At 47.6% G+C, this 21,621-nt stretch overlaps 1 protein-coding gene across 1 annotated transcript in view; it reads left to right on the top strand.

Moving 5' to 3' along the window:
- The window catches only part of PRRX1 (paired related homeobox 1), a 40,176-nt gene extending 21,128 nt beyond the window's left edge, over positions 1–19,048 (top strand). Inside the window, exons 2-4 of the mRNA XM_009892910.1 lie at positions 12,958–13,133; positions 13,829–14,010; positions 18,785–19,048. Coding sequence (XP_009891212.1) covers positions 12,958–13,133; positions 13,829–14,010; positions 18,785–18,923 — 497 coding nt within the window. The 3' untranslated portion in view covers positions 18,924–19,048. The remainder of the gene's footprint in view (positions 1–12,957; positions 13,134–13,828; positions 14,011–18,784) is intronic.
- Positions 19,049–21,621: the final 2,573 nt, after the last annotated feature.

The following is a 21,621-nucleotide window of genomic DNA, read 5'->3' as shown; positions in this document are numbered from 1 at the left end:
ATTGCTTACCAGTTCCCGTTGGCATTGCTGCCAGGACTTCCAGTGTGTGGCTGCGACCTGAGGCTGGCCGGAGAGGGCCTTCAGCCTGAGCCATGGTGTCCATACCTGGTACCCCTTTCTGGGAGATGTATGGAGAGCTGCATGAGGAGGAGGAGGGAGGAAGCCACTTCTGACAAGGGGTCACCTGCACACTCTCTAATGCATTTTATTCCTGTGACCAGAGAGGTTGGTGGAGATTTCCTAAGTGATGTCAAAGGCTCTCGAGGTTTCTGTGAGCAGCCAGGAGCAGCTGAGCTTTCTTTCTGAGGGATGAGATGATTTCAGATGTCCCCTCAAGGGATGCCACTGGGGGAGCAGAGTGGAAAGCCCATCCCGCAGCCACTTCTGTCTAAATCAACACAGACATCCAGGCCCCGGGATGATGGTTTAGTAGGTTGATGAGGCAGAAGGGGCTGAGGCACTGCAGCAGTGGGGCAATCTGGGGCCCTGTGCAGGCGATGCTCAGTGTGCACTCACTGTCACACAGCCACGGCTGTGGCTGACCCAGAGGGGACTGAGCTTGAGCTTCAGGAGCTGTGGGGAAACCTCAGCACAAGGGCATGGTGGTGCCCATCAGCTGCTGGGGTGCCATTAAGCCTTGCTATGGAGCCCTGTTAACCTGAAATAAGTCCATCTGCCTTCATATATGAATAAAAAATGACAGTTTTTCTGCAAAGGGTTAAGAGCAGAGCCAGCATCGATGTGGAGACTCACTGTTAGCGCTGATGATTGCTAGGAAATGTGGGCTGCAATACTCACAAATACACCAGCTAGCATTTGCATATGCAACGGAAATGAAATAGCTGCTGTGTACCTTCATACCGTGTACTGAAAGTGTTTTAATTACTTCTGTTAATTTCTTCTCTGTGCTGTGAAACTCAACAGCATGAATGGCACAACTGTAATGTGAATGCATCCCATTTCTGGTTTATTTTGAAGTGCCCCTGGCTCCCATAGGTTTTGTTCAACAGTTTTTTATTATTTGGAGAACTTTTTTTTTCCCCAGGTTTTTCATTGCAATTCATGTTCAAATATCAGTGATTCTTGACTTAAAAATACTTTGTCCTCAACTTATTTTATTTTTACTTTAATTGTTAGTAAAAATTGACATAATGAAATAACCAACAAATGATTTTGCCAGAGGGTTGATCAAAAAATTATGAAATGTTTTCCTTGGGAAAAAAAAAAATCTGTTTAAAAAATTCTCATTAAATGTAATTGACATTTCTGGACATGACTGACATGAGGAGGTTTGAAAAAATGCCTATGCTAACAGACCGGGGGACAGGAATTTGCTGTATTTGACAGGCTGTATACAAGAAGGATGCAGCACTGCAAACTCGGCAGCGTGGCTTTGCCAATGTGTCTAGACAGCCCATCTCCACAGGGGAGAGAGAAGCTTATTTCTTGGACCCGCTCCATCTGTGGCTGCTCTGATGAGACAAGACCACTTACTGGTCTCCTTTATCGATGGACACTGTGTTCAAGCTTTGGGGTTGTGCTGAGCTTGCTCAGCCCTCATTACATGGTGACCGGTCGTCTTCATGAACTGATTAGGGCTCCCACAGCTGGTGGGATGCAGTGGTTGGAGCAGGGAGCGAGGGCACACCATGGGTGCATAGTCATGTTTCTCCAACTGTGCTACCATGGGTGAGCCATCAAATCTTTTCCTGGTTTTGAGATACTCCTCTGTTATGTGAGGATGTGCCTAGTCTGGCAACTGTGATGTGATGTCTGGATGTGATTCATTAGCTAGAGCCTTTAAAAAGACTTAAATTCTGTTAAATTGTGCTAGAATGGCAGCATTCATCTGCTAGCCCTGCACCAGTCCAAAAGCAGTGCTTTGTGGCTGAGATATTCTGTATCTCTGTACAGGTCCCCTAAATTGTCTAATCCTCCAGGTTAGAGCATCTGACATTTCAGCCAGATTAAGGGCAGCAATCAGCAGATATCCTATAATATATTCATCACCTGGAGGCAAAGATTATTACTGCATATTAGCAATTGTAGTTTCCAGCATATCCCTTGTTTGCCCCAATTCGCAGGAGCTCTGACAGTCATTATTCTGCCTCCTCTGCTGGGAGTTGTGCTTTTCAAACTGCAGTGAACTTTGTGGAAATACAGAGATTTCCATTTTTCAGCCTTTTGATTTAAAATCTCTAGATGATGGTTCAACTCTGGCAAGGAACCATTCAAAATACATTCCAAAATATTCATCATTCCAGCAGGCTAAGAAACATAAGATGTAGCAATTTATTAGCTAATGTGAAATGCATTTGCCGTCCAGAAGAGGCTAAGGATGGAGGTGGATCTGAGCCTGATTTCCCTTCGCATCCCGCAGAGCCGGGGTGCGGAGCACGCTGGAGCCCGTGGTCCATCGCATCCGCCCTCCTGTTTTGCTGAATGTCCCTGTGTCCAGCAAAAAGGCCCCAGAGCCCAGCAGCAGCCTTGTCCCTCCTCCCTGTCCCCTGGCCTTAGAAGAGCAGGTTTTTACTGTGGACCTGGGAAGGAGAAAGAGTTGTTTTGAAACGGCCCTCCATGCTCTAATCCCTTTCCCTCCCATAGTGATGCGGGATGTAAAGGTCCTTTATCCCCCACCCAAGTAGCACGCTCCCGCTCAGGATGCTCAGCCCTTGGAAGAGGCAGGTGGGCTGGATGCTGACAGCCAGGCTCAAGTTCTGTTATTTCTGGATCTCAGATGCCATTGTTTTTCTAGTTGTGATCAAGAGGGACCCATAAAATGCATTAGCAGTGAAAATCTGGATTTCTAAGTGAAGCTCTGCAGCGGCTCCAGTCCAATTTGCTTGGTAGGGGCAGTGGTGGTCCAGTTTGGTTGAAACGCATTTGTTCTTGGATGCTAGTGAAAGGGGAGCACAGCCTTTGGAGAGCTGGTTTTGATGTTCTCGCCGTCGTTTGCACTTCCCCTTCTCCCAGCCTGTGGCGCCCTGTGGTCCCAGCACAGTCGTTCTTGTGCCATGCAGTTTGCAGTCATGGATATTTCAACAATAAACAGATGAAATATCCATTGAGAGCAGTGTTTCTGCCTACCAGTGGGGCCAGCTGGCGTGCGCATCCCACCGGTCATTGTCTGTCTGCTCGCGCGGGTCCCACGTACAGAAAAAAACACATCCAAGTGAATTTCCAGATCCAGTCAGGATGGGGCTGTTTAATAATGGCACTTCTCAGCAGCGCGACGGGCCTCCGCAGGAACCTGAACAAGCAGAGACATTCATGAAGCCGGTCAGCTTGAGTCAGTCTTTCCCGGTACGGGCGGGAGATTGCTGGGTAACGTTTGCACACTTTTGCGGCTGCCACACCATTTGGAAATGAGCCAGTTGAAAGGCCCAAAAATGACAAGTGGTTCATCTGCAATGTATATATGGACTGAAAAAAATCCCCCCAAAAGCAGCCTTCTTCTGTCTTGCCAAAACCGTTTTTCTTTTCCTTTTTTTTTCTTTTTTTTTTTTTACACTTACTGCTTCTTGCAAAAATATCTCCAATTTTCCCATTAGAAAGTTTTTCTAGCTGAAGTTCATGAGAATTTTTTGCCACTTCTTTTAAATACAAGAAAGAATTTAATAAAAGCAGTGTTGCCCAGAGTTCAGGTGGGTGTGCAGTGGAAGGGGGACTGCAGGGTCCCCACTTCGTGGTTTCTAGATGATGCATCCTTCTACATGAGTACTGACAGGGAGGCTCAACCTTCTGAATCTGTGGGCATCAGAAAAGGGTGGAAGTGGTTTCTATCTACCTAGACCTTGCAAAAACTGAAGTGTACCATGCTGAAGGGCTGGAGCAACCGTAGTGTTGTCTGTGTTGTGCTCCTGGCTCCAGTACACCCCGTTAAGCCCTGGGCCAAGCACCAGCACCGCATCGGTTTTGCTGTCTCCTAGGGACTCCTTCCTATGGAAGGAATCAAAATCCACCCCACGCTTGGTCCCTACAATGGGAGAGTCTCCCTAACACATTCTGTATTTTGTTGTTAAAGTCTTGTCCCGGCAGCTTGGCATCAAAGGCCGTATTGATCCCTGAAGCCTGAGGCATAGGTGACACCTGTTTGTGATTCATGTCCAGCTACAGGTCTGTGGGCCACCTCTGCACATAAAGAGAAAGGGGACACCAGGTAAATCCAACAGAGAAGCAGGTGGAAATAATACTGTGTGCCTTTTGTATAACGTGTAACTGTATGGAGCTCGCTGCAGAGGGATATGAGTGTGGAAAATAGACTAATAACCTGTCCTTGCCTAATAGTCGTGATGGTTTGTTGCCACTGTCTTTGAGGCAACTGGTGGTATCCAGGTGGACATGCATCCTGGCTTTCCTCGTGCACCAGTCTGCTTCTGCATGGGAAGTTCTCTTTACACGGTCAAGCTAAGAGCAGTGGTGACTCTTAAGAAGCCGTCAGCCGTTGTGCTGGTTCGGATCTGCAGCACATGCACGTTGGAGTTAAAAGGGGCAGTGTTACACAACTTGGCTTTTCAAGCCTTTGTAGAAAGGACAAGAACGGGTGCTGGAGAGGAGAAAGACGTTATCTGGAATAAACTAGGGCAGGGAGGGGGCCAAGAGCATACAGAGGCAGCTTTGGAAATGAGAAAATACCGATGGAGCAGGGTGGAGGTTAGGAAGTTTGATCTTGGCTGCATGAATGCCGTTCCTAAGATGAAACATCAGGACACATGGCATGGGAAGGGGAGCTGATGGGAAGAGGATGTGGGCGTTGGAAGTCATACCCCGGACCTTGCAAAACCGTGACTTCACATGTGTTCAGCCCTGCCAAACGCACTGATCCCGGGTCTTAACCAAGAGCAAGGAAGGGCCTGTGAAGGCTGAGGTGCTCCAGCTTGCCAGGGAAGGTCTGGTGGTCATACTGGCACCAGCAACTGGACATCATTGCAGCTGAGTGCTATGCTGGGACGCACAGACCCGTTTTGGGTATGGTGCCTTTGGGTATGGTGGTGGGGTTTGGCCGGCGGAGCTGTGCGATTGCGTTTCTGCTTCTCTGTCACGGGTCCAATGCTTCTGTGGCATCGGGCTACCCTAACGAGGGACTCGGGAAGGCGGGGGGGGGGAGCGGGACTACAGCCCCCTTGGATCCTATCCCCTCCTGAGCCTGGTAAATCCACCCCGCTGGAGCACCGCCATGGTCTGGTGGTTTGGTCTCTTTGTCAGTTACAAAGTGCAGTCTCACAGAACATGATTTGCCGCTGGCAGGCTTTTAAAATATGTGTTTGCTTTTGATTATATTTTTTTTTTTAAATTAATTTTCCAAGGATCAATGTGGTAATGCATATAAAAATTACAATATGTAAAACAAAGTATAAAAGCATACAAGGAATTCCAAACACATAACATACTGTGCCTTGGAGCTTATGAGATCCATACAGCGCTTATTGTATTATGGGAACACTCTGACCCCAAGACCCAGCGGAAAGACTTGTTAGAAGAGCGGGACTAAGCCATGTGCCTTATGAGCTATAGGATGCCCAGAAGGAAAACCCTAGTGAATATAAAAGCAGAGCTGTTATAGTAGAACTCAGACTGGTCTGTGGGATCTAGGGGGACTTTCGATGGCTTTGTACCAATTTCTGGAGAAGGATGTATACTTTTGCCCCCACCAACATTGTTCTCCTAGTAATTAACACTTAACGTCATGTCTTTCCAGGCAGGCTCTCAGGATTTCCATTGGATCATGATTACTCTTTTTTTTTAGAACATCATTTCTTCTGTCAACTCCAGCAAGCGGGAACGTTGACGTGGTTAGGGAAGACATACATCTTAGCTGCTGTAACTGCCCATGTGTTCTGCAGGTTCCCATCAGATGAGAAGCAGAGCACCAGAGCTGAAACCCCCTGAAAAGTAGTCTCGTCTTACATTTGCCGTAGGATAGGGCTCTTAGCTGCTAGGAAGCAGCTAATGCTGCCCTTTCTGTGGGTCACACAGACAGGGTTTCTGGGTCACATAGCAGGTTGGAGTTGCAGGGGGACCTGATCCCCAGCTCTGCAGACCCGCAGAAGTGCAGAGCAGACCACAGTGGGTGCCTCTGCACTCGGGTCCCTGCAATGCCTGGTAAGTCCGGGTGAAGACTCTTGGCATGCTAGAAACTAGTCTTCAGGAGCTCAGAGGTGCCTACAGGCTCTCCAGCTAGAAGGCAACAACCCCAAGACCTCGCTCCTGGTGGGCAAGGGTCGCCAGCTGGTGCTGTGCCTTGAAACCCACCTGGAAATGTTGCTTTGGGCCACGGCGCAGGCAGGAGATCCCTCTGCTCGAGCATTTGTCCTGGTGAAGGACAACGAGGGTTTCACCGTCGGTTCTGGTGAAGCCGTGGTTATACAAGACCTCAGTGAGTTCCCCTGGTCTGGCAGGCAGAGCCAAGTGCAACGGGAGACCGTAGGCACGCTATCCATGCAAAAGCTATTCACAGCTCTGTAATGATATGTAATTGTTTGTATGCGGTCAGCTAAAAATTATCCTGATAGGTTCCACATTGCAGACACTTTGGAGAGGAACTGCCGTAGTCCCGCGGGTAATGCTGAAAATACACATACTTTTCCATTTAATATTAAAACTCAGTTTTTGTATGAAAAATTCAGTGTTGCCTTTCTGAAGTTCCATACTCATGCACAAAATAACTTATTTTTTATATGCAAAAATTGAACCTGATTAGTTTACAAGACAGTTAAAAGCGAAGGCTTTTAAAAGAAATATAGCATCTGTTTCTCCATTTTCTTCTATTTTTTTCTGTGTTCCTGGTGATCTTAACAAGACTGGAACTTCAGATACTTGAATTTTCAGTATAATTGAAATAATTTGAGGTCTTGTGCACATATGGTGCAGAAAAAAAACAACAAACAAATAAACAGCAAAGGTTAGAAAAAAGCTCAGCCAGTGTTGTGTAATGGGAGAAAAATGGTAGTTCAAGAATCGTCGTAGTCTGACCTGAAATCACAAATACAAACCTGCTGTTATCACTGCTCGTCAGGTCGAGCTTCAGTACATGATTTAATAGGCATCCCTCCTACTTGAACTTATTTAGCTTTCTTTTAAGTGTCATCTTCCACATTGCCTAAATTTGTGATGTCTGGTGTAGGGTAATTTCAGCTTCTTCCTGTATCATTTGCGTACCCTGACGTTAAACCTTATTTCCATTTGAAAATACTTTTCATGCACAGAAATACGTATAAACCAGAGTTTGTTCTCTGCTGGTAGCTTTTAGAAAGACAATTCAGGCAGCTCTGAGCACAAGATCTTATCTGTGAGGGTCCTCTGGCCCCTCTTCTGTCCCTGCTCATGTCTTGTGAAGGTGACGGATGCTGCTGGGCAACGAGCTCCTGCTGCCCAGAGGAGTGGTATCCTTCCAGGCGATGCTTGGGAAGGAAAGCTGCAAAACCAGCGATGGACCTGGCCGTCCAGCTTCGTCAAAGATGTGGAAAACAAGTTGAGGGAAAATAGAGGTGTGAGGCTTTTCCCTGGTTTTGGCCAAAGTGACATTTTCAAGCTGGAAAGTGGCTTTTCAGGTTGAGATTGTCTTGTTTAGGGTGAACCTTGCTCTGGCCGGGCTCGGCGCCGATCTCGTCTTTGCATGAGCGATGGTGGTGGGACCCCCTGTCCGCGGGCAGCCCTGCTTACTGCGGCACGCTGGCTGGTCTCCAGCATCCTGCACGAGTGGAAAATCACTTGAGACCCGTCTCAAATCGGTCGGGGCAGGGCTTTGTCGTCAGGTTGATTTTGTACGTCCCCATCTCTGCTTCCCACTCCCCGTCCTGGCATCTTATTTTAGCTTTGATTAAACCTTTTGGGTTTGGATTTTGGGTTTGGGTTTTTTTTTTTTTTTTTGTATGATATAAGTTGAGAAAGGTGCCCTGTACTTAAAAGAGTTGCAATATTTTGGAGGGATGTAATGAAACGAAAGCAAAGCAGAGCGTGAATAACACTGGAACATGAGCCTGCAAAGGGCTGTAACTGTCTGGACGGCTGGTGTTGGGGAGAGGAGTCTGCCCGGAGCCAGGGGGGGACCCGCGGAATTATTTCTACTCAAGCGTCTTAAATTTTAACTTTAAAACAAATTAAAAAACTTCCTTTCCCTTCTGTTCTCTGTTTTCCTTTCTTTCTCCACCACTCTGAATAAAACTTTCTCTTTTTTTGACTAGCAGGATTTTTTTTTTTAGTTTAAAAGAGTTTTTAGTTGCTAGGTTTTTAGTTTCTAGTTTATTTTTTTTTCCCTGTGAAATAATTTGTCTTGTTTTTTCTTTAATCTGTGTTCAAATTTTAGTGGTAACTTCTTATTTTGAAGGCTGTGATTATAGTGTGATTCCTTATTTTCTTCCTGGAATCCTTTCTCAGTTTACAGTTTATATAACTGATGTGACAAATCTTTCCTGCCTTACCGTATATGATACTGTGGTTAAATGTCTCTGTCCCTCAGTTAATTAAATCAAATTGTTTACCTTCAATTCAGATCCAATTAAAGTACTATAATAGCTGGTTCTGGACTTAATAGAACTGGTCAAAACTTTTTAAAACTGCCCACACAATGTAAATCCCATCTGGAAATTAGTTTTTGTTCTGACCTGGAATGAAAGCAAGTATGCACAAGCATTCCTGCAAACTGGAAATCCAAACTATGTTGCGGTTGCAAGTATTGGTGGAGAAAATACTGATCCTTGTAACTTGTATGTAGGCATTTCATTCTCAACTCTGTTTTGCTTTATAATGCATTGTATTTTCAGTGTGGCATCCCCAACAGGAGCCGGCTGGTGGTACCGCAGGGATAGTCACAGACAGTAAGACGGCCGCTGTGCAGTAAGGCGCATAGATCAGAGTGACTTCAAGTACAGATCTGCCTCGGTGCAAGAGGAGACACAATGAGCAAGGGAAAAAAGAGTAGGACGTTTCATACTGTATCATTTAGGAGCAATTGAAAATGCTTTGGTGCATCCTAGAAGCGCGTGCGTTTGTGAATGACACCAAGATTTGCATGTCATGGGTGAATGTAGAAATAGCACAGGAAAACACAAATGTGGAAACAGGAAACAAAATCCCCCAGCCCAACATGAAAGGTTGGGATTTTGAAATGAAATTCCCAGATTTTCCAGCGTTGGGTTCCTGAGACGAGAACGTGCATTTCGATCTCTCTGGGGGACGTGTTTGCAAGCAGCTCAGCTTTTGAGAACGCTGCTCATAATAAAATATTTCTGATTAAAAGAATGTTGATGAAAGATTTCTGACCCATCTAAAAAGCTTTAGAGCTGTTTTCCTCTTCTCTCCATTTCTGCTGACTCCAGTCACTACTGCTGTCAACACTGTTTAGGAATACCATTTTTCAGTGTTCAGCGTTGTTTCCTGATAAAGAAATAATGGCAGGGGAAAAAAGAAAATACCCTGGTGACATGTTGAAGGCAGCCGGTGACTGCTGTGAGCAAGGTGACATTTGCAGACACCTGGGGTTTAGGTGTCTGCAATCCCTCGTTAGCAGTTTGTAATCAACATATGGCATGTCTGCATGGCAAAACGCAAAGAGTGATCAACCCAGCAGCACTCTGGGCTAATACGGCTATTATTCTTCTTTTTTTCCTGCTACTCAAGTAACTCCTGTAGACATTTGGATCTAGCTGTGTTGTGCTGTTCCAGAGGTGCAGTGAAAGGAGATCTCAAAATCCTGACCCCCCCCCATCACTGGCTGTGCTTTGCTGTCGTGCCACCTCCATCCAGCTACGTCCTGGAAAAAGGGGGTGACTCACGTCCCTGCTGTGTGCCAGCCGATGCTGGAGGTGTGGTAGCCAACGGTGACCTGACCATGAGTCACTGCAACACAGTCACTGCCTGTGACTTTCCATTTCTTGGCCCTGCTATTTTTGGGTCCGGTAATTACGAGGTGAGCTGTGAATCACTGGTGTCTCGCTTTACGCTGGGAGGAAACCAGGCAAATTGTATTAACGTGCTTGGCAGGAGGGATTCTTGTTCTCCAGTGTTTTACGGGCTTTGGCCCTTCTTCTTGCTCCCCAGAGTGATGTGCTCAGCCTTCCTCATGTGTAGCTGTCACGCAGGATCCAGGTGATGCCCAAACAGCCTTGGGCTTGTGCTCCCTCCAGCCGAGTGTCGTCTTCTGGGCAGGAACTGATGCTTCAAAGGCCTGAAGGGAATTCCCAAAGGCTTTTATCGATTTGTTCATCCAGTCCTCGTAGGCAGGGTTTAGATTCGAAAATGGCATCAAATGGATAACTCAGAAGGAGGCCAGGCACCCATGTGGACATTGGCCTCTATGGCAGCTGGTCTTGCAATGTTTCTGCCACGCAGAGGGACGATGGTGCCCTGAGGCATGTTCTTCGCTGTTTGCTGTGTTGTGTGGTACGCAGCAGCACAACTACATAGAAGCTCGCCAGTAGAGCCAGGGGGAAATCACTGACCCTTTTTGCAAAAGCTTTGATGATGAGTCAAGAGAGGAACATGCAGGACTTTTCTGCTTCTTCATAAGGCACAGACCCTGTGGCAGCGCTAAACCCCCCAGCAGGTAGACGTGCATGCGTGGTGTTCTGCACAGCCAGTGGTTACATCCCATCCCGCTGCTTCACTGCTTCACTTCCCACCACCTGAGCAGGATAGATTCACCTGTAGGTTTGTTTCAATGCCTTGGGATTCCTACGTGTGTGTTTGTTTTTCTTGCACATTCCTGCCTCTGCCAGTCCCTTCCCAGCTCAGCTTTACAATTCAAGACGCCTGTTAAAAACTGGTCTCCAAACGCTTCCTCTCAGACACAAGAAAACCACGGGCGTATTTTTGCACCCAGGAATCCCCAGGCTGGAAAGGAGTCCGCTGGGCATCATCAGGTTGTTGGAGAAGGATTGGGGACGGAGGAGCTGTAAACGCGCAGGAATTTGAAAAACTGACTTTAATTTAAGAGGAATGTCCTTTTGTTCCCAAATGGATGGGCCTTGCTCCAAAGGCGTTCAGGTGCAGTAACTGTTACCAGATGGGCTGTGAAAAGCAACACAAACAGGTGGTGAGGACAACAACCGTAGACTTTAATTTCCTTGTCAGCTTCTCCCTGTGCCTTACATACCCCCTCGAGAACAGGAGGATGAGGGGAGCTGTCATATTTGTATATGGTGAGAGGAATGACTGTCGAGGGGATATTCTGCAACTGTATATAGCAGGTCGAGCCCTTGGACACTCAGTGGTGAGCCTGTCGTCTGGGACAAGGTGTGCAGTGATTAACTTAAAATATAATTCACTAGCACTTGCAATTTTATAGATACAATAGTCAATATATTTTAACGTCTGCTGACGAATATTGGCTCAGATCCTCCCAGGTGTAACTACTGTTCTTCGATGTAAGACGATGGGACCACGCTGACATGGCCCACCTGGGGCTCTGCCCAGTGTGCTTGGGAGCGTTGAAGGCTGGGGCTGCAGGAGCATGAGAAGCCTTCATGGTTTTGGTGGGACGCCACACGTACTGGAGCACTTGAAGAGGGATGAGCACAAGGTGACAGCGTACCAGTCCAGCAGCCTGGTTGGGGCTGTTTTACGAAGGCAGCGGTGGCCTCCCCCTCCTGCAGGCTGGTGCCCTGCTCTCCGCTTCCTTCGGTGTGGCTTCCCACCGTAACCAAAGTGTTTGCTGTGCTGTGACTGGTGTGATAAGTGAACATACTTTGGTACAGGTAGGGTAGGAGCAAAACCAGTGGCATAGCCTCCAGCTTCTCCTAATACAGAGCATTTAAACCCCTGGAGCCGCCGCTCACTGCTTGCCAGTACCTGCGAGTGCCTGCGCATTGATAGCTCCATTGCTGCTGCTACGTTGGCATGTGCAACAGCACTGGAAAAAGGAGAGGTGGTGCAGAGCAGGTATTTGCAGTGAAAAAACATTTCATACTTATCTCAGCACTGATGCTGCTCCAGTGACCGTAGGCACAGGCAGTAGTGATAAGTGGGACTCCAGATGTATGGATGTACTGATTTATTGCTGGCGTAAATACAAACCAGGCATAAACCAATATGTGCTCTTACAGGATGCACAGTTTGTTGCTCACCACCTTGCTGGCCTGGGTAAGGCAAGGGGGGTGCTGGAGAGTGTGCTGTTCTTCAGTCAACAGTATCCAACATGCTTGCGCTCATTCTCTTTCCTACTGGGATTTTGCTTCCCAATTGCAATGCTATCCATGTCCGTCTGACTGTATTTCTGTGTCCTTGGCTTGCAAGCATACAAGTGAAACTCGCTTTTGTACTTGTCTCTTGTTCAGGCCCGTATCAGTCATGCTTCATTTCCGCTGTTTGATACCTTTTTGTTCACAGCTCCCCATCTCTTCCGGAATTGACGCCTCTGGGTCTGGATGCGGGGAGGATAAGAGAATGCAGTCCTCATTTAAGCCAAGTGGAGCTACATATAGAGAATGACATTACCTTGGCTGTAGTCAAGCCCAAGAGTAATAGCCGTTTCCTTGAACTTTCCTTACTCAGAGACAGGCACACCTTCTCACAGTCAGTAAGAGCTGGTGTAGGACTCGTGCTCACCCCAGGAGGCTGTGTTATGTCGCAGTAGGGGCAGTCTTTGGAAATTTGTAGACGAGAGAACAGGGGATTGTGATTCTTTATGGCCAGAAAAGGCTTCTAGGGTTGTCAGGAATGGGGAGATGCATTTGGGGCTTTTTTGTTTCTTTTTAGAGATAAGGAAGCTGAGGCATGGGGTAGCCTGAGAGAGCTGGTACAAGTCTTACGTGGTTGAGCTGGGAAATAAATGCTTAGGGTCAATGCGCTTTCCACCTCCTTTTTACATGGGGACTAACACAGCGCGGTTTAAGGTGTGGTGTTGAAACTGTGCATGCGCCTTCCTAGGCCCTTTCCATCTTGAAACTGTTGAGGTTATTTAGCCCATTGCTGTGGGCTCTTGGTTTTCTAGCCTTTCACATCTCCAATTATCTCTCCTAGATGATCAGCTGAACTCAGAAGAGAAGAAGAAAAGAAAGCAAAGAAGGAACAGAACTACCTTCAACAGCAGTCAGCTCCAGGCACTAGAGAGGGTCTTTGAGAGGACACACTACCCCGATGCTTTTGTACGGGAAGACCTTGCACGCAGAGTCAACCTCACTGAAGCCAGAGTTCAGGTAATTACCACAGCTTGCAGCTATACGTCACCTGGTGGGTGTCATCAGGCCATTCCGGTATGGCAGTAGAAGTCCTTGAGGTCTGCATGGCACACCATCAGGTCACCAAGCTTCTGAGTCATGCTTTATTGCAGACCCAGGCACGCCATGCCTTGAGGAGGACTGCCAGGCCTGATCTGCCATCGTGCTTACTACCTGCCCAGTCAGATATGTTTATATGTTTCTTTCAAGGCTAAGATGTTGGTTGTCCTGTGCTCAGGCTGCTCATGTTATTTTGAGCTGTTCAGCTCTAAGCTTGCAAGCCTGCACCTTCTGAAGGTCAAAGCAGACCATGGAACATGATGCATTGAACAGCGCTCCCAGGCCTTGCTGCCTACAGCACAGGACAGACCTGGTCCCACAGGGATCTCACTGTGCCAGTTCCTCGCATGATGGTGTCGTAGTTTGGGCTGGGCTGGCCACTAAATGAACAACAGATGCTCTCCAGGGTGAGCTGGACACAGTGGTCAGTTGGCATCTCGTGGGCATCTTTATCAGGTCTTGTCATTAGAGTTTCCAGTGACAGGCATGCCAAAGCAGCCTGCTTTTAGAGAGTCCTGTCTTGCGCAGCAGGGCAGAGGTGGTGTGGTGAAACGGTGAGTGTCACAGCAGAGCTGGTTGTGATGGTTGGTGGGTCTGTGTGCTTCCCACCCCAGGTGTGGTTCCAAAACCGGAGAGCCAAGTTTCGCCGGAACGAGAGAGCAATGCTGGCCAGCAAGAATGCCTCTCTGCTCAAATCCTACTCAGGGGATGTGACCGCCGTGGAGCAGCCCATAGTACCTCGCCCAGCTCCGAGACCCACCGACTATCTCTCCTGGGGTACCGCCTCGCCTTACAGGTAAGTGAACAACACCTTTGGGGCTGATGAGTTTCTGGCATGGTATAGAGCAGCCTGAGAGTGGCCCTTAGACAGCTCTAACGGGCTGTTTATATTCACATGAGACTACTGGAGAATACAGCAGTTAGACCACCCCACTGGTTTTCCTTACCTGTTCCCATCCCACCCCATCTCACTGCCAGGTTTGCAAGGTGGGCTTGCTTCAGCATCATTTTGGCTTTCTGGCAGCTGACTCCATGGGAGGTTGTGGCTTCTATTTTGGTGATCTCTGCAATTTAGAAAGTTTTGTAAAAGGATCAGGTAGAGATACATGGAAACAGAAGTGCTTGCACTTGCTTCCCTAGTGCATCCAGTTTAAAGCAAGGAAGAAACTTTTCCATGGGACACAGATCCAGGGGAGGTGATGGCAGAACACTTGGGGAGGCTCAGCCACCACACAGTGGCCAGAAGAGGGAGTTCCGTGGTTGTCCCATTGCAGTCACTGGTTGGAATGCAAGGAAGGACTGGGAAATCACTCCATGCATGTTGCTCCCAATTCTCCCCTCAATGGTCAGCGCTGAACTGGTGAGCAATTTCTTTCTAGTTGCTAGAGCACAAATGTGTGCATGAAGGAGCTGTGCCGTTGTGCTGTGCTGTGGTTTGCCCACAATAAGGACCAGGTATCTCTGGCTGGCAGACTGGTACTCAATGTCCATCTCCTGTGGCCAGTGCTGCTTAAGTGGTGGCAGGAAAGAAGTGCAGATGTGGCAGCCCCAGTTTGCTCAAAGGACCTGGGATGTCCATGCATGTCACAGGCCTCCCTGTCCTCCTCCGTGCCATCCACAACCCAGCAGGAACTGGGTGTGGACACACGAGCCACAGGATGTGTTGGTTTGTGGGGAGCCAGCTGGCTTGCAGGCAGTTAAAAATTAGGTTGGTGGGTATTTTTTAGCACAGTGGCTTCATTGTTGGTCAGAACCTTAGAGCCTTTGGCTGGATTTCTTCCTGTTCATCTGGCTTGGTCACAGCCAGCTTCCCACTGGCTTCCAGGGGCCACATTATGCCCAGGACCTCTCTTCCTTGGTCACCTTGACCCCCTTCTTGCACCCCAAACATTGTTTGCGCAGTTAGGTCTGCAAACACATGGCCTTCCTCATAGTTTGTTGCTTCAGTGCCATGGGGTTCTCTTCATCCACCCTGTAGCTCCAGAACAAGTCACAGGTTCACTCACTCCAGGTACTGAAAAGGATGGTTTTGATGACCACCAGCTTGGTCTTAGAGATGGCCCTTATCCTTTGGATTTTACCTGAGGACTGCTGTCTGGCAAAATCCCCCTTTTGGGGTTAAGGCTTTCTCTCTGTGAAGTGTTCTTGGTGTAGCATCCTAGGGAGGAGTCTGGGTGGTGAGTTCAGGGAAGAGAAGCACAGGTCCTTCCCCACCCCACTGAGACTGCTCTGGTCACAGTACCAGATCCCTACTGAACGTTTGTGCCTTACTTCTACCTCTCACACTTTTAAAAATAGATCGTCCCTCCCAAGATGTTGTTTACACGAGGGGCTTCATAACGGCTTCTAGAAGACCCTGCAAAGGTAACTTCCAGGGGCACACTGGGAAGGGCTGTCTGGGGCCACTCTGGGCAATGAGAAGCCTGAGGCATCTGGGATGTGCGAATGAGGAGAGCAAGGGAGAAGGGAAAACCTTAGGGATAGTTTTTCTCCCCCTGAGGTGCAGACCTGGCTGTGCCTCTCCATGGTATGAAAACATCCTCGCTGTCTTGATATCTTCGCCTTGTCGTAAGCCAAGATGTTTCAGCAAAGACATTTGCAGCTTACAGCTGTCCCTGCTGGCTGACACGTCCTGGCCAGGACAGACTTGTCACCCTCCCACTGCCCTGCAGAGGGGTGGAGGCATTGGCAGAGGAGCAGAGCAACTGGTTTCCACAATGTATGGCAGTCGGGACCCTCAGACAATTTATGGTCCCCAGGTTTTCTAATCCTGCTGGCCATCTCTTAGCAATCACATTCATCTTAATGGGCACCTGAGGTTGTCACAGCCTCATTAAAGCTTTGAACTGAGTAGGGTTATTAAAGTATTGGACACTTGGTGAAAAACAGCCATGCAGAGTGTTTGCATGGCCCTCTGCCCCCTCCCCATCTCTCCGGTGCTGCCGTACCAGCCCCTGATTAACGGCTGGTCTGGGAGAGGGCTGAGAGCTGCGTGGCCGGTGCTGTTTTTACTCTTAGATCTGGGGAAAGTTTTCAATCAGCGTGTTTATTCTCCAAATACATTCAGCCACAGGTCAACCAAAGCTATTTGCAGATCTGTCACATAGATAGCCAAGTAGATACTATTATTTTTTTGAAGTTGAAATGTTTTGCTTAGACATTTTTTAGCATAGGTTCCTAAGAAAACAAGACTAGCAGTCGCGCTGTCAGCCTGCACTTCCCACTCCAACAGGCTTTGACTCCACGGGCCATTGAAAACCGTATTTGAAAGAAGGATTTTAGGCCTCAGAAACATGATGTTCCTCTGTGTTTCATGAAAGCAGGCAGCTGAGTAGAGGAAGGAGACTCCTCCTGTGCCTGAATGGGGTGGAGAGAGTGGGCAGCAGGATGACTTCAACCCTTATTAGACCCTGGAGAGTCTCTGGAGCAACCCTCAAATTATACTGATGTTTGGAGACAGCCGTCTTGCACACTGCTCCTTGTGGAATAACTTGCTAAAAGAGAGCGTTTCTGGAGATTTTTGGTTTAGCAAAGATTTCACTGGGAAATGGTAATTTTCCCCACACCTCTGGGGAGCTGAGAAGAGGAGGCTCCCTGGAGTTTTAGACCAGACTTGGGCAGCAGTCTGGATTTGAATAGAGACAGTTTACATCCAAGACTGAAAATTCCAATTTTATCTAATGTAGAGTATCTTTGAGGCCCTTCTAATTTCTTCCAGTACAAAAACATAGGGGAGGTGCACCCTGTGGAAGTGGGTGGGAATGGGTGCTTAAGCAGTCATGGGCTATACACCTTGTGAAACTGCAATGCCTCTGCAGGCAGCACTCAGCTTCTCACGTTGCTGCTGACTTAGCGGGGAGGAGAGGGAAAAGTCACCAACCTGGCCATGGAGAGGGAGCTGAGGGGGTGCGCAGCCATGTGGGGAAGTCTCCAGGCACACTGATCCATCACGTCCTGGACCCCGGCAAAATACAGTCCTTGCACTCCAAGTTGGGCAGAGTTGAGCCTGTATCTTGATATATGTATTTTAATGTCCGTCCTCCATGTCCTTCCAGTAGCTGTTAGAGACTCTCAAAGTATGTTTGCTCTCCTGGGGAGGGTTTTCAGGGCTTTTCCCTGGATGGGTGTACACAGCTTTGTATCTATGGATCTTACCTGTCCTTTCTGTGCGTGTAAGCTGTTGTGTTTCCACCGGTCCTGATGCAAAGATGACAGTTCCTCCCTGAAGTTCTTTTCCCTCATTTTAAAGTGAGAAATAGGAGTCATTTGGCCTGGGGTGGAACCTACTAGTATTACCTGGTCTGGATCTCCTGGAGGCTGAGGATTCAGCCAGCATTGGATTGCATTTAAACTCCTTGCAGGTTGGCTCTGCCTTCTGAAGTCAGAGATACCACCAGCGCTTTGGGGCAAGCATACATGCCCACAGCCTGGATCTGTTTGCGCAGCAAATGCCCACTTTCCTCAAGGGAGATTTGCTGTTGCAAAGACTCTTCCAGTCGTGGAGGTCAGCGCTGGAAGAAATTTTTTAAAAAGAGAGAAAAAGGAAAAGAAAAAAGGAAAAAAAAAAAAACAAGCTGTCTTCTTTCTTGGGCTAGGGATGGAGGAGAGCGTTTCTCAGAGCCTCAGATGGGCTGGCAGGTGGAAAGGTTAAGCACCAGACCTGAGCTTGCCTCCAGGAGAGCATTTGTGGTTTCCTCCTAAACACGCTGGCTGCGTTAAATGGGTGTCTCTAGTTCACTTTGGTGTTTTTCGACTGTTTTTGATCTGTGGACCTATGTATAGGAAATGCAACAGGTCAGATAGTTTGCTGGTTTGGGGGGCTAGGGGGGAGTTGTTTTTCACAGAAACCTGGGACACATGGGTTAAACAAGTTTTCTAGTGGTCTGGAAAGCAAATTTGCAAATTTTTGGTAGGATAAGAAAGGACTCGGAGATCTTTGTTCAGCCTCTGCTGCCAAAAGTAATGTTTTTCATGAATAAAGTCATGATTTGAAGGGAGAAAAAAATGTTTTGGGTTTTTTTTCCCCTCAGCCTTTAAGGCATGCTCTTTATGATCAGCTGAAGTTTTGAGGGAAAAAATGTGGAAATTTTCATTCCAAAAGGCTGAAACCAAAAAGCATCACAATTGTTGAAATGGGTTTTTCCCAGAGTGTTTCTTTAATGTAACATATGTTTCAGAAGTGACGTGATTTCACAAAAGCAATAAAACCAGCAATTAGTCTCATCAAAAAGACATTGCTTCCAGTGGGAATACTTTTAAGGACAACTGTCTAACTGGCAGGCTGGGCACCTTGACCTCATTGTAAAACTTTTGGGTTAGAAAATAGGAAATAAAAATTGTCCTGTTGATTTCAGCCAGCTTTGGCGTTGGCTATCCCTGGGTAAGTGAACTGCAGCAGAGAAATTTACAGGAGCGTTAAATAAAAAGTAGTGGTAATTCCCTGCTCACATAAGAAATACATCCTGCAGGTATGGAAACCCCGGGGTTTAACCTCGCTGGGGTGCACGTCTGCTCTCTGCACGCTGTGAAGACCACGTCTGACATGATGTTTTTCTCTTTCCATCCCACAGTGCCATGGCCACCTACTCTGCCACGTGTACCAACGCCAGCCCGGCACAGGGCATGAATATGGCCAACAGTATTGCCAACCTGAGACTGAAGGCAAAGGAATATAGTTTACAGAGGAATCAAGTGCCCACAGTCAATTAACGACTGGAGGCAGCTGCCTTGCAGAAGGAGAAAATTCAACAGCACCCGTCCTGCTTTGCAACTTGTTTGTGCTGAAAGAAAAAAGAAAAAAAAAAACAAAAAAAAAGGAAAAAAAAGAAGAAAAAAGCCAACCCTAACCCAGAATTGAACATGGGGACCAAATTGGGAGCAAATGAACCGCTCGTGATGACAAGGTTCTTTCTTCCTTTTGGGATTATGCCACCATTTTTTTTCTTGTTATTGTCAGGTTTATTGCTTCTGCTCAATATACTACGAGCTTCTTCAGTAAAGGACAGTCTCACCCTTGTTGGTTTCAATTTTTGTATGGGACTGCAAAAAGAAACCTCTGCCGATCTCAGCCCGTGGATGTGTCCCACCCACCACCGTGCTGAGATGCAAAGCTTGCTCCTCTCCCCCCCTGCCCCAGCTCACCCTAGAAGAAGAAGTTGTTTGGTCACCGCTTTCCGTTGTATCTGCCTTACCCTTCATCCCTCCAGTCCCTTGTGCCACAGAGGCAGCACCATTACCGTTAGTCTGGGAGAAGCCTGTTGGTGCAACGAGATGGGGTCATCCTGCCCGGGTTGCCTGGACCAGTCCGAGACGTGAGGAAGACCTCCTTGGGCTTCGCAGCGCTTCGTTGATTTCTTGAGTATTCCCCAGCACTGCCGCCTTGAAAAGCCAAAGAAGAGAGAAAAGCCAACGTGGGTGTGTGAGCGGTGGGGGGTTGTAGTGGAGGGATTGCTCTGTAGTGCCAAGAATAGGACTGTTAGGACACTCCTTTCTATGCCTTACAGTTTGCGCCACAGGGAAAGGCGTTGTCCAGATGCATTTGTTTTATATATACTGTATATATTTATATATATAAGATATACATGCAAGCTTGGTTGGTGTTTTTTATTAAACATAATAAAATCCATTGAAAATGTTTGGGATGTTTGTGCTGCATCCAGGTTCCTGGAGCCGTGCATTGAAATTCCAGCCGCAGCCTCTCTCACCCTTGTCAGAGCTCTTCCCGGTAGCCTCAGGCAGCGCTTGAAATGGCCAGCTCACGTCTTCCTGTGAGAAACCCCACAGAAATGGAGCTGGAGGGATCCATGCTCCTTTGCAGACTTTTTCCCATGGGCGTTTGCAGCTTCATAGAATAAGATGAGGATCTCCTCTCCAGTCATGTGGCTCTTGGGAACACACAAGGACATCCCTATGGAAAGTCTCTGCCAGTCCCTCTGAGGGCAGATAATGTTTCAGCAGGGAGCATCTCACACAAAGACCGGATCTCCCGCCAGTTCCCATAACACCGCCCAGTGAGACTTGTCCCATAGCCTTAACCACTCTTCTTTGCTCTCCCTACCTGCTGTCCTCCCTCCCCTGGGGCCTGGAGAGCTAATTAGGACCTAAGCTCCTGCTCTGCATGAAGAGTAGAGGAGATGCACCCCAAAAGGGTTCCATGCAAGCATCCTGAGGAAGTTAGGATCTTTCATGTTGCTGGTAATGACTGCCTCATTCAAATTGGAGAAGAGGAGGGGACTTATTTATGGCAAATAGTGCTTGTGCAGGACACCTGCCCGAACAAAGTGAGACTTTGCTGTGGAATAGTCCCACTGAAGGTAGCAGAGCTACTCCACGGTCCAGGCTGGACCATAAGGGAAAGGAGAATGAAGCTCAGTCGTGAGGGATACTTCTGGTAGAGTGGCTTAGGTCTTCATCTTGGCAATTAGCAGACATGCTGGGCATATATAGATGTCTGACAGTGGGCTTTGATAGTCTAAAATAGTATGTTGCAGGAAATGAGAAAGAAATCTCTTTAAAGTGAAGGTGAAAATTAAACTGGCAGAGGATGTATGGAAATCCAGCCAAAGTATTTGAGCTAACACTGGGGAAAAAAGCCCCAACTCCAAACTGGTGTAAGTTGTGCCCATGATTGTGTGTGTTGCTGCTGGGTTTTGGGTTTTTTCTTTTCCTTGTATGGATATTTTTTTGGGGAAAAAAAGGAAATATAATTGTGATCAGGACAAAAACCTAAAAGTCGGAGATCACATTTGCAGACAGAACACCAGCAGGAGAAGCAAGGCGGGACAAGCACTGTGTTTTAAGAAATCCGTGATGTTCTGTTTGATCCCTTTTTTTGGCCTTTTCTTCTGTGCTCTGGAGAAGCTAACATCTCTAAACCAAAATATTTCTGTCACGAGTAGTGTCATTCCAGCTGCTGGAGCCAAGTGATCACATTGGAAATCTCAGCCTTCACTTAGAAACTCACTCTTCGTTCCTGTGCCCACACAAACAGAGAAACTATTGAAGAACATGTCCGGCACAATCAGAAAGAAAAAGGACTTGGTGCAATGTAATGTTACTCAGAGGTTGAACCGGTCATTGAGTGCCTTAGCCTGGTGCTCTTCCCTCTCCTTCCCTTGCTGTCTTCCTCTGCAATCCATCGACATCCCAGCAGCGACAGCAGCCTGAACCAACTCCCCCGCGGTGGCCTGAGGGTGCCCGAGTGTCCTCCCTGGGGGGTTCAGCTCTTTCCTTCAGCATCTTGATGGCCTGTGGCTTTCCCCTAGTCTTTGCTTGCTTCTTCTTTCGTAAGAAAAACCACCTTGAGCAGCTTTCCTTAGTACCTTAGACACAGTCCAAGCATCCATTTCTGAAGTTAGCAAGGAGACAGTTCAGAGAGCATGAAGCTCCTGTTAACCTGTTATCCATC

The sequence above is a fragment of the Charadrius vociferus genome, unplaced genomic scaffold (genome assembly GCF_000708025.1).
Source record: "Charadrius vociferus isolate BGI_N301 unplaced genomic scaffold, ASM70802v2 scaffold39, whole genome shotgun sequence".
In the NCBI taxonomy this organism is placed as follows: domain Eukaryota; kingdom Metazoa; phylum Chordata; class Aves; order Charadriiformes; family Charadriidae; genus Charadrius; species Charadrius vociferus.
Note: the sequence above shows the minus strand (reverse complement) of the source record. Positions and strands in the feature narration are given on the sequence as shown.